At 37.4% G+C, this 16,085-nt stretch overlaps 1 protein-coding gene across 2 annotated transcripts in view; it reads left to right on the top strand.

The window, feature by feature from the left end:
* The window catches only part of DIP2B (disco interacting protein 2 homolog B), a 219,674-nt gene that overhangs the window by 144,471 nt on the left and 59,118 nt on the right, over positions 1 to 16,085 (top strand). For both annotated transcript variants that reach the window (XM_074225928.1, XM_074225929.1), the window contains exons 12-19: positions 4,929 to 5,038; positions 6,227 to 6,329; positions 7,389 to 7,453; positions 7,957 to 8,050; positions 8,588 to 8,707; positions 12,713 to 12,827; positions 14,065 to 14,204; positions 15,902 to 16,038. In XM_074225928.1, coding sequence (XP_074082029.1) covers positions 4,929 to 5,038; positions 6,227 to 6,329; positions 7,389 to 7,453; positions 7,957 to 8,050; positions 8,588 to 8,707; positions 12,713 to 12,827; positions 14,065 to 14,204; positions 15,902 to 16,038 — 884 coding nt within the window. The remainder of the gene's footprint in view (positions 1 to 4,928; positions 5,039 to 6,226; positions 6,330 to 7,388; positions 7,454 to 7,956; positions 8,051 to 8,587; positions 8,708 to 12,712; positions 12,828 to 14,064; positions 14,205 to 15,901; positions 16,039 to 16,085) is intronic.

Raw genomic sequence — 16,085 nt, 5'->3', positions numbered from 1 at the left:
GCCACAACATTCTTTGGTGTTTTCATTTTAGGATCTTTTTCTGGTGGGGATCGATGTACTCTTTCAGTAACTACTTTGCCCTCCGATTCCATGATATTAGAGCAGTTTTCCATTACTAGATCCTGTAATATTAAGTCCAGGCTTTTTTTCTTTTCAATGTTTTCAGGAAGTCCTTTAATTTTCAGGTTGCCCCTTCTTGATCTATTCTTGAGGTCAGTGGTTTTGTTGATGAGGTATTTTACATTTGCTTCTATTTTTTCTATTTTTTGATATTGTTTAACTGACTATTGCTGTCTCATGGAGTCATTAGTTTCTATAGACTCCATTATTTTTTGGGGGTAGGAGTTTTCTTCATTAACCTTTTGCAACTCCTTTTCCAATTGGTCACTTCTACTTTTGAAAGAGCTTTCCATTTGACCAATTGAGGTTTTGAGAGAATTAATTTCTTTTTGCATTTGCTCATTTGAGGATCTGAGAGAATTGTTCTCATTTTGTAATTGTCCAATTGATGATCTGAGAGATTTATTCTCCTTTTGTGTTTGTCCAATTGTACTTTCTAAGGTTTTGTTTTTCTTCTTGCAAGGTATTAATTGTCTCTCCCAAATTTTTAAGCTCCTTCAAGGAAGTCTTTCTGTGCTGGAGACCAGATCATATTCTCCTCAGATGTTCCAGGTCTCTCTGGGTTGGGGTCTTTCCTTCCAGGAATTTTTGTATGGATCCACCTTTCCGCTGACCCTTCATTATGCTAAGACCTTGAGTTGGGGGCTGGTTCACCTGGGCTTGGGAAGGCTAAAGGCTTTACTGAGTGCAGTTTCTCTGGCTGGCCAGTAGGAGGTGCTGGTTGCCCTCTCTGGGGTGTCTATGACCTTGGTTGAGGCCTTCTCCCTTTGCTAGAAGAAAGGAGTTGGAGCTATTGAATTCTTTTGCCTTCAATCAATGGTGGGCTTTACCCTGGCCTGAGGTCATTCCTCAGCTGTGCTGGTTCTTTTGCTCACACACCTGGGCCTGAGGCAGAAGTAGTTTGCATTTGTTTGTTTGGGAAGAGGCCTCAGTGCAATAGAGGCGTGGACTCAGAGTTTCTCAGACCTGAGGAGCCCAGGGATGGTGTCTGCAACTCTCCTGCACCAGACCTCTCCCCGCAGCCCCTTCCCCAAGCTCCAACGGGGCAGCACCAACACCAGTGCCTCTGCTCCCTAGTTGACTCAAGCCCCCTTTGTCCAGCCCCACTGCTGATCCAGCAGGTCTGACTCTCGGGCCCTCAGACTCCCGGTTCCAATTTAGCTGTTAATCTGGCTGATCCTCCCTCTGAGCCCAGACTCGCCTGCCCATACTCGGCCAAAGCTGCTGTGAGAGACAAATCCTGAGGTAGATGTTCTTTCTCCTGGTTTTTCTTTCTGGGTTTAGTGGGTCGGATTTCTTTTAAGAGGTTTGTTTCATGTGGTAGATGGGGAAGAGATCAGGAGACTTTAGAACTGTGCCTCTCTTCTCTCCTCCATCTTGGCCGGAAGTCCATTTTAAAGTTTTTGATAGGCTATCATGTGAAATGGGAATTGAAGTTGTCTTATTTGACACAGAGGGTACAAGTTTCAGAGGCATAATTTGACCTGACATCTTTCAGATCTGATCTTTTTCCTTCACTTGCATGACTGCCACCTTGGTTCAGACCTCTTCAACCTCCTTCTTAGATTCCTGCATTAGTTTTCTCTTTGGTATCCCTGCCACAAATTTCTCACCATTTTAGTCCATCTTACACAACATAATTTTTCTTAACTGCAGATCTGAAGGTATACTTCCCCAGTTGAAATAACACTAGTGACTTCCTATCACCAAAGAACAAAATATTTATCTTTAATCCCACCTCATAGAATTCCTCTCGTCTTGTATGATACAGTTCAAACCACATCTTCTATCTGAAGTCTTGCATGAACCCTGCAACTGTCTGGGCCCCACCTTTCTCCCAAACTATCTTATATATATTTTTGTTTGTTCACTTTATATTTTGCTCTACATATGTCCATTAGAATATGCGCTCCTTTTGAATAGTAATGTGTCATTCTTTTTCTTGTATCACCAGCATGGTGTGCCTGTCACTAGAAGGTGCTTAATATACTTGTTGATTGATCCAAACTTGTCCAGAGCTTGAATGGGCTGCCTTCCTGGAGCTTTCCCAATAAAGCCTGAATGACAAGTTCTTAGCACATTGTGTGAGGAATTTTTGGTCATATTATTATGTATGAGTTGGGCTAGGTTACCTCTCAGGGACCCCCCAGCTCTTCTGTTCAATGATGATGGGAGTTAGCATTAAAAGGAAAAAAATTCGGATCAAACACAAAGAAAGTTGATTCTAAATTCTAAAGTTAAAATATGTTTTTCTTTCCTTTAAACAGTCAACTACAATAAATGGGGCATTCCAAGTACTGTCAGTTGCAGTAATTATTATTAGATTGTCTTTTGTGGGCAGGTATGGGGTGAAAGCAGTGTGTTTATTGGAAAGTGATTATTATGTTGATACATGATGTATCATAAAAATTCTTTTGGACAAAAGAAAATAGTTTTTCAGATATCTGAAACAGTTATGTTCTTGATTCGATGGTTCTCTGATATGTCATATAAGTGATTACCCTGTATACTAGATCACTGAGTGCCAAATACTAGATGAGACTAGTAGAAGAAAATTGCTTTAAATTGTTGAAGTGGTTGTTCCTTGAAAGGATTAAGGTTCTGTCCAACTTTGTTGTAGTTCTTAGTATTTTTCCTTGTTTCATCCTTCTTCCAAACATATTATCCTAGTTTTCTTTTCCTTCCTGGAAACAGACAGCTTATTCTTGAGTCTGAATTAGAGTAAGAGGAGCTCTAGCTGACCTAGATCCTTTCAAACTTTTCAGAGAGTATTGTTTGGGCTTTAGGAGCCTTCTACTCTGGGCTGCAGTGTATTTCTAAAGCAAAAACAGAGTTCTAAAATATTAATAGAAAATTATTGAAATAAGGTACTGTTACTAATTCTGAAAGAACAGTTTGTTTCTGGAAACAGTGTGTGTGTTTGTGTGTGTGTGTGTGTGTGTGTGTGTGTGTGTGTGTGTGTATGGAAGCAGCTTGGTTTAATTATCTTTGTTTGTATTTTATCCATACCCTCAAGTAAGTTGTAATTTACTTGAGAGGAAAGACTACATCTTGCTTCTAGTGGTATGCAAGTTAACTGAGATAGAATAGACCAATTAAATTGATTGATTGACTTACAATTAATCTTTGTAAACTTTACATTTCTAAAAAAATTTACATGTCACTTTATGGCAGTCACTTATTTTACACAACTTAGTATTGAATTCAGATTTTGACATTTTCATCTATTTGGATATTTAAGTGTACTTTTTAGTTTTTACAAGGCAATGAATGGGGTTAAGTGGCTTGCCCAAGGCCACACAGCTAGGTAATTATTAAGTGTCTGAGTCTGGATATGAACTCAGGTCCTCCTGACTCCAGGGCCGGTGCTCTATCCACTGCACCACCCAGCTGCCCCACAAGTGTACTTTTAACAAACAGCACATTTATCCAGAACTAGCCCTACTAGCCCTGATTTTAGTATCTAGGTTGTCAGTGAAGTCAGACAAGTTCCCAAGCCATGTAAGCAAGTTTATCTTTATCTTCTGGATAAATACCTTCCTTGATGCAAGGCCATATTCCATCTCCATTTTGAAAGGCCTGTTTCTCAGAATATTAATATGTTTATTATTCTTCAGTAGGAACAAGACTTCCAGGTCTACTGCAAATCATTTCTACTCCCAATATTTTAGGAGTGCATATTGTACAGTCTTAAGAACATTTCAGTTCTAATAGACTCAACTGAACTTTTTCTGACGATTGTTTTGGAATAGCCTTGAATTAAAAAAAAGAGCTTCATCAGTAGAAATTAACTTTTTTTCCAGTCTTAAGAATTCCTGTCAGGGCAGCTGGGTGGTGCAGTGGATAGAGTGCACTGGCCCTGGAGTCAGGAGGACCTGAGTTCATATCCAGACTCAGGCACTTAATAATTACCTAGCTGTGTGGCCTTGGGCAAGCCACTTAACCCCATTGTCTTGCAAAAACTAAAAAAAAAATAAAAATAAAAAAAAAGAATTCCTGTCTTTCTGTTGTATTGTTTTGACAAACATGTTTTCTTTGTAGCAACAGTTAGTGACCATTTTTTAAAATCATTCATCTGACTATGAATAGTTGAGTATATCTTGTTTCAAATCATGTATGTGACCATGTATAATGAAACCGTATCAAATTATAGCTTATTTCAATTAATTCACATGTAAATTCTAGTAAATCATCTGCTGTCAAGCAATTTTTTGCTATTGGTAAATGCTTAATTCAATAAGAAACTAGAAAATATTTGCAAAAAGGAAGAAACAAATGCACACCCTGAACTGGGTAGTCAGAGGACCTGGCTCTACTGTTCACTGGATAAGTTACTGAAGTTACTAAACCTTTCTGAGACTTGAAAAGTTGGAATCTTTTGACCCCTTCCATTTATAAAATTGTGTGATTCTGTGATAAAAAGGTATGGCATTGTACTGTTATGAACCACTTCATGTGCAAATGGGGAGGAAGTTTACCTTTTTGTAATGAAAAGACAAACTCAGTCCTTTGCTAAATTATATCAGGTTTTGCAGGTAAGAATTTGTATTTAGGGGCAGCTAGGTGGTACAATGGATAGAACGCCGGCCCTGGAGTCTGGAGGACCTGAGTTTAAATTTGGTCTCAGACACTTAAGTCACTTAACCTCATTGCCTTGCAAAAAACAAACAAAATAACCAGAATTTGTATTTAATTAAAAATAAGATTTTTTTAAAACAAGAATTAGTATTTGCAAACATACTCAGTTGAACATGACGTCTTTCCTTAACAGCTAAAACTACTAATTGATTTCTTTGAACTTGATTTAGGTTGGCCCCGGCTCAAGTGGGTAGTAACAGATTCCAAGTATCTTTCCAAGTCACCTAAAGACTGGCAGCCTCACATCTCACCTGCTGGCGTAGAGCCTGCTTACATAGAGGTAAATCCTGAAATGTTAATAAACTTTATGCTATAATTATAATTAAATATCCCCAAAAAATCATTTTTAGGAGTTATAATATTAGAAAGAGCAACATCCCACTTTGATGTCAAATTTCTATATAACTGAAATAAAAATGCTTTTTTTAATGGTTCATCTGTTGAAGTGCTTCTACTCATCTCTTTTTGTCCTGATAGAAACCATTAAGTCCCACTGCTGAAGAATATGGGATTCACAGGAAGACCCTGGAGAAGTAGCAAAAAATAATCTCAGGCATTCATCCCACAATGAGTCTCAGAAAGTAGTTAAGTTTGAGGGATGATTTATGAAAGAAGGAATAGTGAGCAAAAAAAGTAGGTGGTTCTTCTGTTTCTGCTTGACCAGAAAGCTACAGAGAAACAAATCAAATGAGACAAAGCCATATACTGTAGGAGAAAGAGTGGTTTTTGGACTCACAAGACCCAAGTTCAAATCCTACCCTAGTAACACACTGTCTCTTATTGTCTCTGTGACTATGGGCAAGTCACTTAACCTCTTCAGGTTTTGTACCATTAGGGGTTAGTGGAAGGGTGATTAAATGGAATGGCTTCCTGGGTCCCTCCCTTTAGTAGCACAGTACCTGAGTATTGGGCACTTAATATATCCAACTTGATTTCTAATTCTAAAGCTATAAACTGGCCCTGGAGGAACTACTAATAAAAGAGCAACTAGTGTAAGAGGATACTAGGGTATGTAGATGGTGTGTTTAATATTGAAGGACCATTAAGCAGTCAACATTTATTAAGCTCTTACTGTGTACTAGACTAGGAAGACAAAAGCCCCTAAGGAGCTCCTGGTCTAAGGAAGGAGATCAGCAACCATACTCAAATAAGGAGTGGGTAGGACCTTGGAGAGAGCACTCCCCTCACCTCTCTGAGCCTGATTTTATCTATAAGTGTCTAACTGGTAATGACACTACAGTTTGTCCTCCATAGTTCTCTTGTTTTCTAAAAATCATACTCCATTTCGATACGATATTTATATTGAATTTGAAAAGTCTTGGCTCCATTGTGGCCCTTTTCTGACTCAATAATTTAAGGAAGAAAATTGTTTTATTTATCAAAAATAAACTCTTATGGTTTTACAATCTTCTGGGCTAGAAATCATTCTTTAATTTTGCCCCGTGTTGTTTCTTTTTTTTTTTTCCAGTATAAAACAAGCAAGGAAGGGAGTGTAATGGGAGTCACCGTGTCCCGGATTGCCATGCTGTCACATTGCCAGGCTCTGTCGCAGGCCTGTAACTATTCTGAAGGTCAGCTCCCATTCCACAGCTGCCCTCACTGTCTTAATTTCAGATGTACTAACATGATCACAGAGGTGAATTGATACCTTTGGAGGTCACATTTAGAATATATAATATTTATAGTTTGAGCAGCTTTACTGGAATGGGTACATTCTTGCCTTAATTCACATGGTAATTTTGTTTTTCTATAGTTTAAAGGGTAAACCTAATTCTGGTTAAGCCAAATAAGAATGATTTTGAGAGATTTAGAGAAGCAAAAGAAAGGTTTTAGCTGACCCTCAGGCAGAAGATACTATACTTGTAAATTTGGTGGGAGATTCACAGAACTTTAACCCAAACAAAATATAAGAATGATTTAGCAATATGTAGATAGAAGTTTTGTGGTGGTTATTTGGTCATCTGTACTATGTGGTGATTCAAACAGATCCCAGGTTGTATGAAGTATGCTGCAGTTATGCTCAGTTAACTACTAAGTAGTTTACAAGTGTGTATACAAAAAAACCAGGGGCAATTTTGGGCTATCTGTGATGGAGAATACCATCTGTATCCAGAGAAAGAATTGTGGAATTTGAACAAAGACCAAAGACTATTACCTTCAAATTGGGGGGGGGGGGGGTTACCTTATTATGTGATTTTGCTATCTCATACTTTATTTTTCTTCCTTAAGGTTATGATTTCTCTCTCATCTCATTCAGCTGATATCACTGTATACCATGGAAGCAATGTAAAGACTAACAGAATGCCTTCTGTGGGGGTGGGGGGAGGGAAGCAAGAATGGGGGGAAAATTGTAAAACTCAAAATAAATAAAATCTTTTGAAAAAAGTGTGTGGACACACGGGCATCTCCAGCAATCACAGACCATCTTGAGGCCCCCATCAATTTGTATACAATCAATAGAGCTCTAAACCCGAAACTTTGAGAGAGATGCAATCATAGCACTTTTGGTTAAGGAATTGTTTGAGTTGGGTCAAGTGATATTAAATTACCACTTTGGTTACATAGTGATTTTTTACTTTGATATTATCATTTACTATCAAATTTTTTCTTTCATTTTTTTTCTTTTATAGGGGAAACAATAGTAAATGTTTTAGACATCAAAAAGGATGCTGGACTGTGGCATGGCATATTTGCGGTAAGCTACTCTAACTAATAACTACTGTGTAAACTGAGAAGATTTATAAAGCCTCTCCACTAGATTTGTTACTACAGAGTTTTACCTCAACAGTAGTAGTTGTTTTTTTTAACAGTAGTTGTTTATGTGCTCCATTGGCATTTTATTCAGACAACATAAATGTTAATAAAAATAAAAAGGTGAGTATTGCTGTTGTTTCATGCTTATTTGGTTGAATATACCCTTTACATAAGAGCATATGTGAGAACTTGGAGACAGAAATAAAAAACCCATCTGCTGTGATGGCTCCTCTCCTGAACAAGACCATGAATGCCATATGTAGACTATTGGTTTAAAAAAAGAACTTTCAGAGACTTTACCTCATCTCTTTTCCTACTGTTGGAGGTTATACATAGTTAAATTTGGAATTTGTCTACTTTTATCATTTCATTTTGTAGCATGCTATATCTTATATTCAGTGTTTAATTGATGTTAATTATTTTGTATCTTTTGTTGTTTTTCAGAATGTGATGAATAAGATGCATACAGTTAGTGTTCCCTATTCAGTGATGAAGACTTGTCCCTTGTCTTGGGTCCAGCGAGTACATACTCACAAAGGTAGTCACAGATACCTTTAAAGATTAATTATTAATCTTTAAACTTCTAAAACTTAATAGTCATTGGCTATTTTGACTATAGTTTTGATAGGTGGGGAGAAAACATACGGCACATTGTCTTGGTGATATATAATTCTCAGAGCATGGCAGTTTGACTTAAAGATAAAGGTTTAAGAGGCATGGGTAAATTATTTACTCACCCTTCCTCAACTTTCTTCTTCATAAATTGAGATGAATGCACCTTAAATTAAATGTTTACAAAGAAGTTGAAAATAGTGGCATTGGTAGTAATACTGTGATTAGCATAGAGATTATATATAGTTGCAGTATCTCCTTAATCAGTCCCCTGAATGTGATATCCTATAGACTTGTGAGCACTAAGTATAATTTTCTTGAATAATATTTTACAAAAAACCTTTGAATCTTCATTAACTGTAAACAGTAATCCCTAAAATACAAGAGATTGATTTCAGTAGACGAAAGAACCACTGAATTTAATTTTTTTCTGTTCTGTATTTTTTCTCTTTTGGACGTATAGCTAAAGTGGCTTTGGTAAAATGTCGAGACTTACACTGGGCAATGATGGCACATCGTGACCAAAGAGATGTGAGTTTGAGTTCTCTTCGCATGCTAATCGTGACTGATGGAGCTAATCCTTGTGAGTATTTCTGTGGTGTGCTTCTTGAAACTTACTTTCTTCTAATTTATTTTATTTTCAAGTACAGCTGCTCACTTCTGTGTAACATTTTCTTTCATGAAATTAATGCCACCTTGCACTCTGCCAAATCAAGATTATCTTTTTGTTATAATGTAAATTGTAAATTGTAGTAAATTGTAGTAATTGTAGTAAATTGTAAATTGATATGACTATTCTTTTTTTATTTTTTTTTTATTTTTTAGGTTTTTGCAAGGCAAATGGGGTTAAGTGGCTTGCCCAAGGCCACACAGCTAGGTAATTATTAAGTGTCTGAGACCGGATTTGAACCCAGGTACTCCTGACTCCAGAGCCGGTGCTTTATCCACTGTGCCACCTAGCCGTCCCAGATATGACTATTGATTGAAAAAAATCAAGATCATTTTGTTTTGGGATAATCACATACATATATATATATATATATATACATATATTAAGTCTTTCTAATCTAATCTCTCTTTTTTACAATCAAATAGCATCAAACCTTTGTAGGGTTTTTATGCCAATTTGATATAAACAAACTCATTATCAATAGGCAGATTTAGTAGTCAAATGTGTGATTAATATTTAAGAATAAAAATCTAAGAAGATATCAGTAGAGTATGGTACTAAACTAATACGTACAAAATATATGTGTTTCACTTACTATGATTTTTTTTAAATTTTATTTTCTGTTCCAAATTTTCCCCTTCCCCCCTACTGAGAAGGCAAGAAAATCAAAATCATTACAAATATGTTTAATCATATAAAACAAATTCCTGCATTAACCATGTTCAAAATGAAAAGAAAAAAAGCATATGATTTGGTTTGTACTCTAAGTCAGTCATTTCTCTCTCCAGAGAGAGATTGCATGTTTCATTATGTTTTGAGTTGTCATTGATCATTATGTTGATCTTCCTAAGTCTTTAGAATTTATTGATGTCTTGTGGAGATATTATGCCATCATGATGGCCAATTCTAATTTTCCAGAAATTATTTTCTTCAGTGAGGTTTCATGCCTCTTAGCAAACTGATAATTCTCTTTTCAAATCTTCCAAAATTCTTCTTTGACAGTTTTTCCTTCTTTTAAAAAAAAACTTCTAGGAATTTTTGTACTTCCATACAAAATGAAATTTTTTCCTTTGAAAGTAAAACTTTTCGGGCGGCTAGGTGGTGCAGTGGAGAGAGCACCAGCCCTGGAGACAGGAGTACCTGTTCAAATCCTGCCCCAGACACTTAATAATTACCTAGCTGGCCTTGGGCAAGCCACTTAACCACATTTGCCTTGCAAAAACCTAAAAAAAAAAAAAAAGTAAAACTTTGTGAATATTTTCAAGTCATTCTCTTCTGTGTTTGAGTCTTGAGCTTACCTATCACTACAAAAGCTCTTTATGGTCAGGTTCATTTTTGTTCATTCTTCTAGCCTCCTTAGTGATTTTGGCCTTTCCATTAGTGCTAGGTTCTGTCCACTTCTCCAAGGGGAAGGCTGACCCAAGCTCCTCTTCTTTTGGAGCTCAACTTTGGAGTTGAGGTGTGTGATCTGGAAAGGGACTTCAGTGCCCTCCTGGTCGAAGCTCTACAAATTCATGACTCCAGTCTGGGTGTGTTGGCTTCTTGATGGTTGAGTTTCAGTTGACTGTTGCTGGACTCAATTGCCATTAGCCCAATGCGACAGTCTGTCTATTTAAAGCAATTGAACTGCTGACTGGACTTACTTTTGGTTCAAGTCTGCTGTCCTGTTTATTTCACTGTGTGCTTATATGCTAGGCAAACAGCTGAGTGGCTGCTTTGGTCCTGGGCTCAGAACTAGGCAGCTGTGTTTCCAAAACATGTTCCTTCCTCATTATATACTCCTAGGGTCCTTGCTCACTTTGTAACTGCTCTTCTCCACCCTGGCTCTGGAACCTGAAACTTAATAACATGCAACAGAACTGCCAGATGATTCTCATTCCTACAACCAGTGCTAATTCAGTGATTCCCTGGAATTTCTTTCTTCCCAGTGCTTCTTGCCCTCCTCTTTCAAGTGTTCGAAGATTGATCTCCCCCCCCCCCCCCAACATTTCTGGTCTTTCATGACTGATCAGGTTTCAGTGTTGTACGTTTCCTATATCACTGTCAAGGAGTTCTGCTAGGTAAGTTAGGCAAAAATATTTCCTCTCCACCATCTTTCTTCCTATAATTGAATTATTTTATTGTTAAACTTCTGAACTGTCTCCTCTCACTGTACCCTGCTGCTAGACTTATCCTTACTACTCCCATCCTCAGCATCCCTTCTCAAGAGATCTTTTCTAGGTCTTTTTATCAATATAGAGAGTACCCCAGCATTTTTACCAGCCTGCCCTACATAGTTACTGATGTCAGGGCTACCTAGAGGCTCTAGGCCTTTGGCATTAAGGAAAATTCGATGCCTGACTTGACACTTCAGTAGATTTCCTCAGCTTGCAACCTTCTGGAGGTCACCTGTATCCCTGAATGCCTCCATGTGATTGTGGGACAACTGTTCTCCCTGAGACACTGATGACCTGGTGCCAAGGCATAACAGCCCAGTTACCATCTGCTTCACTCAGGACCACACAGCAATCACCATTTCCAAAACTGTCATTCTTATATATGCTTGGAAGGGGAAGAAAGATCAAGAAAACCTCTGATACATTGAATAGATCCTCTGCTTCAAGAACAGGCAGCCCCTCCAACATGATCCCAGTGACAGTGAGACCTCACAGTTCTCATTCACAGCATATACTCTCAGCTTCTGAAGGCATCAAAGGTATTTCTAAGGAGACTATCCCAAAGGTTCACAGTCTATACAAACTGAAGAACAAAGAAATTCTAATAGTGTCAGCCATCAATGTGAATAGTTCTGTCTCCAAGAGCAGGTTTGTCAACCTGTATAACTGGCTGCTGAGTTCTTTATTGATGGCAACAGAGACACCACAGATATGATGGTCTTGAGTAATGTGATAGTAGTGGCAGGACACAATGGTGTGAGCAAGAACTGTTGCACATTTTCAGACCATTTGGGACTTTGGAGCATGCAGAAATCCTCATCACAAAGACAGGCACCAACGGTGTATTTGTAGGCTTCTATGGAGGACTATGAGATGATCCCCTTCTATGAGCCCTACAAAGAGGGAAGCATCTTTGTCATTCCGTAGATTTCATTTTGGGCAGATACTTTGAGCCATCATATATACAGCTGGACCCTTAGATATGGAATAGATTCATGTGACTGAATAGAAATTCAATGGAAAAGATAAAATGAAGCTCGTGGATTACTATAAGCTAAAGAATGAACTATACCAAAGCCATTCTGACTTTATCTTGAACAGTTCCTTCAGTAATTGGGTACTAGCCCAATTTGAGTGAAGGGCTCAGAGAGGAAGTATTCTGTAAAGGTTCATTACTCTTCAAGAAACAGGTTAAAGCTGTCTTCAGTTAGCTGAATGGGAAGTTGACAAAGTTGAGAGTACCTGGGCCTGCTTATGGAGGGCCCCTTCAAACCCAACTACTACTGATACTGTGACCCAGCTATCCCAAAGACCCCCCCCCCCCAGTAGCTAATAATATCTCTGCCTGGCCACCCACCCCTTCTTGCATAGGGTAATAAATGGTGTATAAGTTAAAAAAATAAATAAATTCTACTGGGGTAACCAGGTTTTGTCTGTAGTATGCAAGTGGATAGTAAAATTGAAATTTATGAAACTGAAATTCATTTGGCTAGGTTGGTATATACACTTTCACTTATATATACATTTAAAGCTGTCCAGCTCTTTCTGAGATATTATTTCATGGATTTGTCCTTGAAATTTATAATTGTACCTTATGGAGCCAATAAATAGTTTTAAGTAAATTTATGTACATTTAGAGACCCCTGGAAGCACAAATATTCTGTGTTTGTTTCCTCTTTTTCCCATTAGGGAAATTCTCATTAGAATTTTTTAAAGTGCAATAATGAATCAGGTTTAAAGTTGGTCTATTCTGTTTGCTTAGGGTCTGTATCATCCTGTGATGCTTTCCTGAGTCTGTTTCAAAGCCATGGTCTAAAACCTGAGGCCATCTGTCCTTGTGCCACATCTCCTGAAGCTATGACTGTAGCAATTCGCAGGTACTGTTCGGTTTATCAAATGAGAACACAAAGTTGTATGTTTCAACTGAGAAGGTATATCTTAATACTTGTCTGACATTGCCCATGGATGCTTACCTAATGCTGTTTATTCAGAAAAATAAAGTGCTCTACTGACCTGAGAGAATAAAGGTGACTAATGATAGTATTTAGATTTAAGTAGTTAACTGAGAAATATGGTTTCATTTATTTTCTTACTGTTACCATAATTATTAAGATAAACATGCATGCCTAATCTAGTCTTCTACTAAAATAAGACTTTTTTTCATATTATTTTTAATATTTGGTTTTTGGGGGTTTTTTTTAGTTAGCATTGTGGACTTGAAATGAATTGTTTTTGATTATAACAAATGTCATAAAACTTCATCAAGTCAGTCCCTTTCTATTTTTGCTACTGCTGTCCTCTTGAACTTTTTCCAAAGCTTCCCAACACAATGTTGTGCCTACTCTTCCCCCCCCTTCAAGCCATCCTTATTTCCACAAGTATTATTTTCTAGATTCCTGTATTTGATTATGTCACTCCTCTGCTTATCAAATCTTCAGTGGCTCCATGCTCCCCACTCACTAATATTTAGATGCCTCTGTCATGCAAAACCCTTTACTATCTGATCCTGCCCCGTCTTTTTTAGGTTTCACTTTACTCCCATGTTCTTGCTGAAACTGGAGTGTCCCCATATTTCCATTCCCATTCATTTACTCATACTATTCTCTGTGACTGGAATGTACTTTCTTCCTAACCCCTTTATCTATTGAATTCCTTTTTATCCTTTAAAGCTTAACTACAGTGATATCTCCTCCATGAAATCTTTTCTCATTTTCTCACTTCTTCCACCCAGTAATAAATTTTTCTCCTTAGACTTCACTTTGAATTTTATTGTATATCTTAGTAAGATGCCTATTATAGTTTTCTGTGTAGAACCATATTCAGCTTTTTGGTTCTCCCACAGTCCAAGGCTTAGTATATTATTTTGCATATAATAGATATCTGATATATGATTGTTGAATTAAAATTAAGAATGTTTACCTACATTAATGAAAACTCACTGTTTCTTCTGGCCATTCCTTATGTTTTATGAGTATAATTCTTTTAAGAATATATTGGGATTCTGATTTACTTCAGTTAGAAAGAATTCAAATTTTTATTTCAGAGAACTAATATTTTACTACCATATAATTAAAATTGTTGATCTCCAAATCAATTTCTTTTTTTTCTTCTTAGACCTGGAGTTCCAGGAGCCCCTTTGCCAGGACGAGCTATTCTCTCAATGAATGGCTTAAGTTATGGGGTAATCCGTGTCAATACTGAAGATAAAAATTCAGCTCTTACAGTACAGGATGTGGGACATGTAATGCCTGGAGGTAAATCACAGGAAGTGCCATCTTGTTTTTTTTTAAGAGTGTAACTCTTGGGGTGGCTAGGTGGCACAGTGGATAGAGCACTGGTCTTGGAGTCAGGAGTACCTGAGTTCAAATCTGGCCTCAGACACTTAATAATTACCTAGCTGTGTGGCCTTGAGCAAGCCACTTAACCCCATTGCCTTGCAAAAACTTAAAAAAAAAAGGAGTGTAACTCTGGAGCTTGGGGGACCTGATACCTTATGAGACAAGGAGCTAGAAATCCTGGATCCATTTAGGAGCTTTGTTTGTCTGGTAGCATTTAGCCCCACTCTACATTCTCAATGCCTACCTGCTTTTAAAGTGGAGGGGTCATTAGTTATCACTAGGAAATCTTAATTAGGTTATAAACTGAAAGTCTTCCAATGGAAGGACTTCTATAAATGCTTGTTGCTGGTGAATGTGGTTTTTATTGTGTTTGCTAGAAATGACTATCCAGTATAGGTGAAATAGTTGCAGTAATTATAGTCATTCTTAAAAAGACCTCTTCTACAGCTATGCAACCAAGACCATAACCCCACATACATTCCCCAAAAGAGACAAAGCAGCTTCTCAAAACAGGAGGTGAGATAGAGAAAATTACTGATGCCTAGAGGTACAAAGGATTGGAGACATTGTTTTCATGACTATAGACATAGCTAAGAAGAATTCTACTAAAGATGGTAAGACCTAGTCATACACCCAATTTCATTTGCCTTCCGTCATTTTTCACCAACAGTGACATACAGTAGTCAGTATTTTAAAGGAGTGATATGTAAATTGAGTGTTCCAAACTATACATGTAATAATTGAATGTAACATGATATTAAGCAGGAAAAGCACCAAATTTGGGGTCATAAGACTTAGGTTCAAATTCCAGCTTTTGTGACCCTCACTAGTTACATCCCTTCTCTAAGCCTACAGTTTAAAATGATAGAGTTGGACTACATTAGTTATTAACAATTTTTCTGTTAAGGATACCTTTGGCAGTTTAGTAAAACCTATGGAACTTGTCTCAGAATAATCTTTTAAGTGCATAAAATAAGATTAACAGAATTACAAAGGAAACATCCAGTCTGTCAACAAGAAAATTGCAATCATGTGATTGAGCAGTTATTTCAAAGTAATGATGAGGGTCGGCTAGGTGGCGCAGTAGACAAAGCACCGGCCCTGGAGTCAGGAGTACCTGGGTTCAAATCCAGTCTCAGACACTTAATAATTACCTAGCTGTGTGGCCTTGGGCAAGCCACTTAACCCCATTTGCCTTGCAAAAACCTAAAAAAAAAATCAAAGTAATGATGAGCATAAACAATATTTTGAGTTCCCCAATTATAATGTGATATTAAATATACAAGTTCTATTGACAACAAAGTCAGTCCAGGTATACTATTTTGGTTTGTTGATTGCATTTATTATTTAAGAAAATGCTAATTCTATGTAAAGGTTAATGAAAATAAAGATGCAGTTTTTTCTTATCCAGGTTCATAAACAACCTGAAATCTATCCACAGACTCTTTGGTTTAGAACTGATGACCTTAAAGGCCTCAGAAATCCCTTAGCTCTCAATTTATGACTATATGATCATATGAAAAGAATGGGAGAGTATTGATTTCAACTATGCCAACTTTCCATGGATAGGTTAAGTCATTTGGTGATCTGTGCTCATATTTTCCATGTATTAGGGATGATGTGCATTGTAAAACCAGATGGACCCCCCCACCTCTGCAAAACAGATGAAATTGGAGAAATATGTGTCAGCTCCAGAACAGGAGGCATGATGTACTTTGGACTTGCTGGCGTAACCAAAAACACATTTGAGGTATCAGTCTTAACCTTGTATTTTGTCTTCCTAACCTTCAATTCTAG

Source organism: Macrotis lagotis, chromosome 2 (genome assembly GCF_037893015.1).
Source record: "Macrotis lagotis isolate mMagLag1 chromosome 2, bilby.v1.9.chrom.fasta, whole genome shotgun sequence".
Taxonomy (NCBI): Eukaryota; Metazoa; Chordata; class Mammalia; order Peramelemorphia; family Peramelidae; genus Macrotis; species Macrotis lagotis.
The sequence above is the reverse complement of the archived record's forward strand: the minus strand, read 5'-3'. Positions and strand labels throughout refer to the sequence as shown.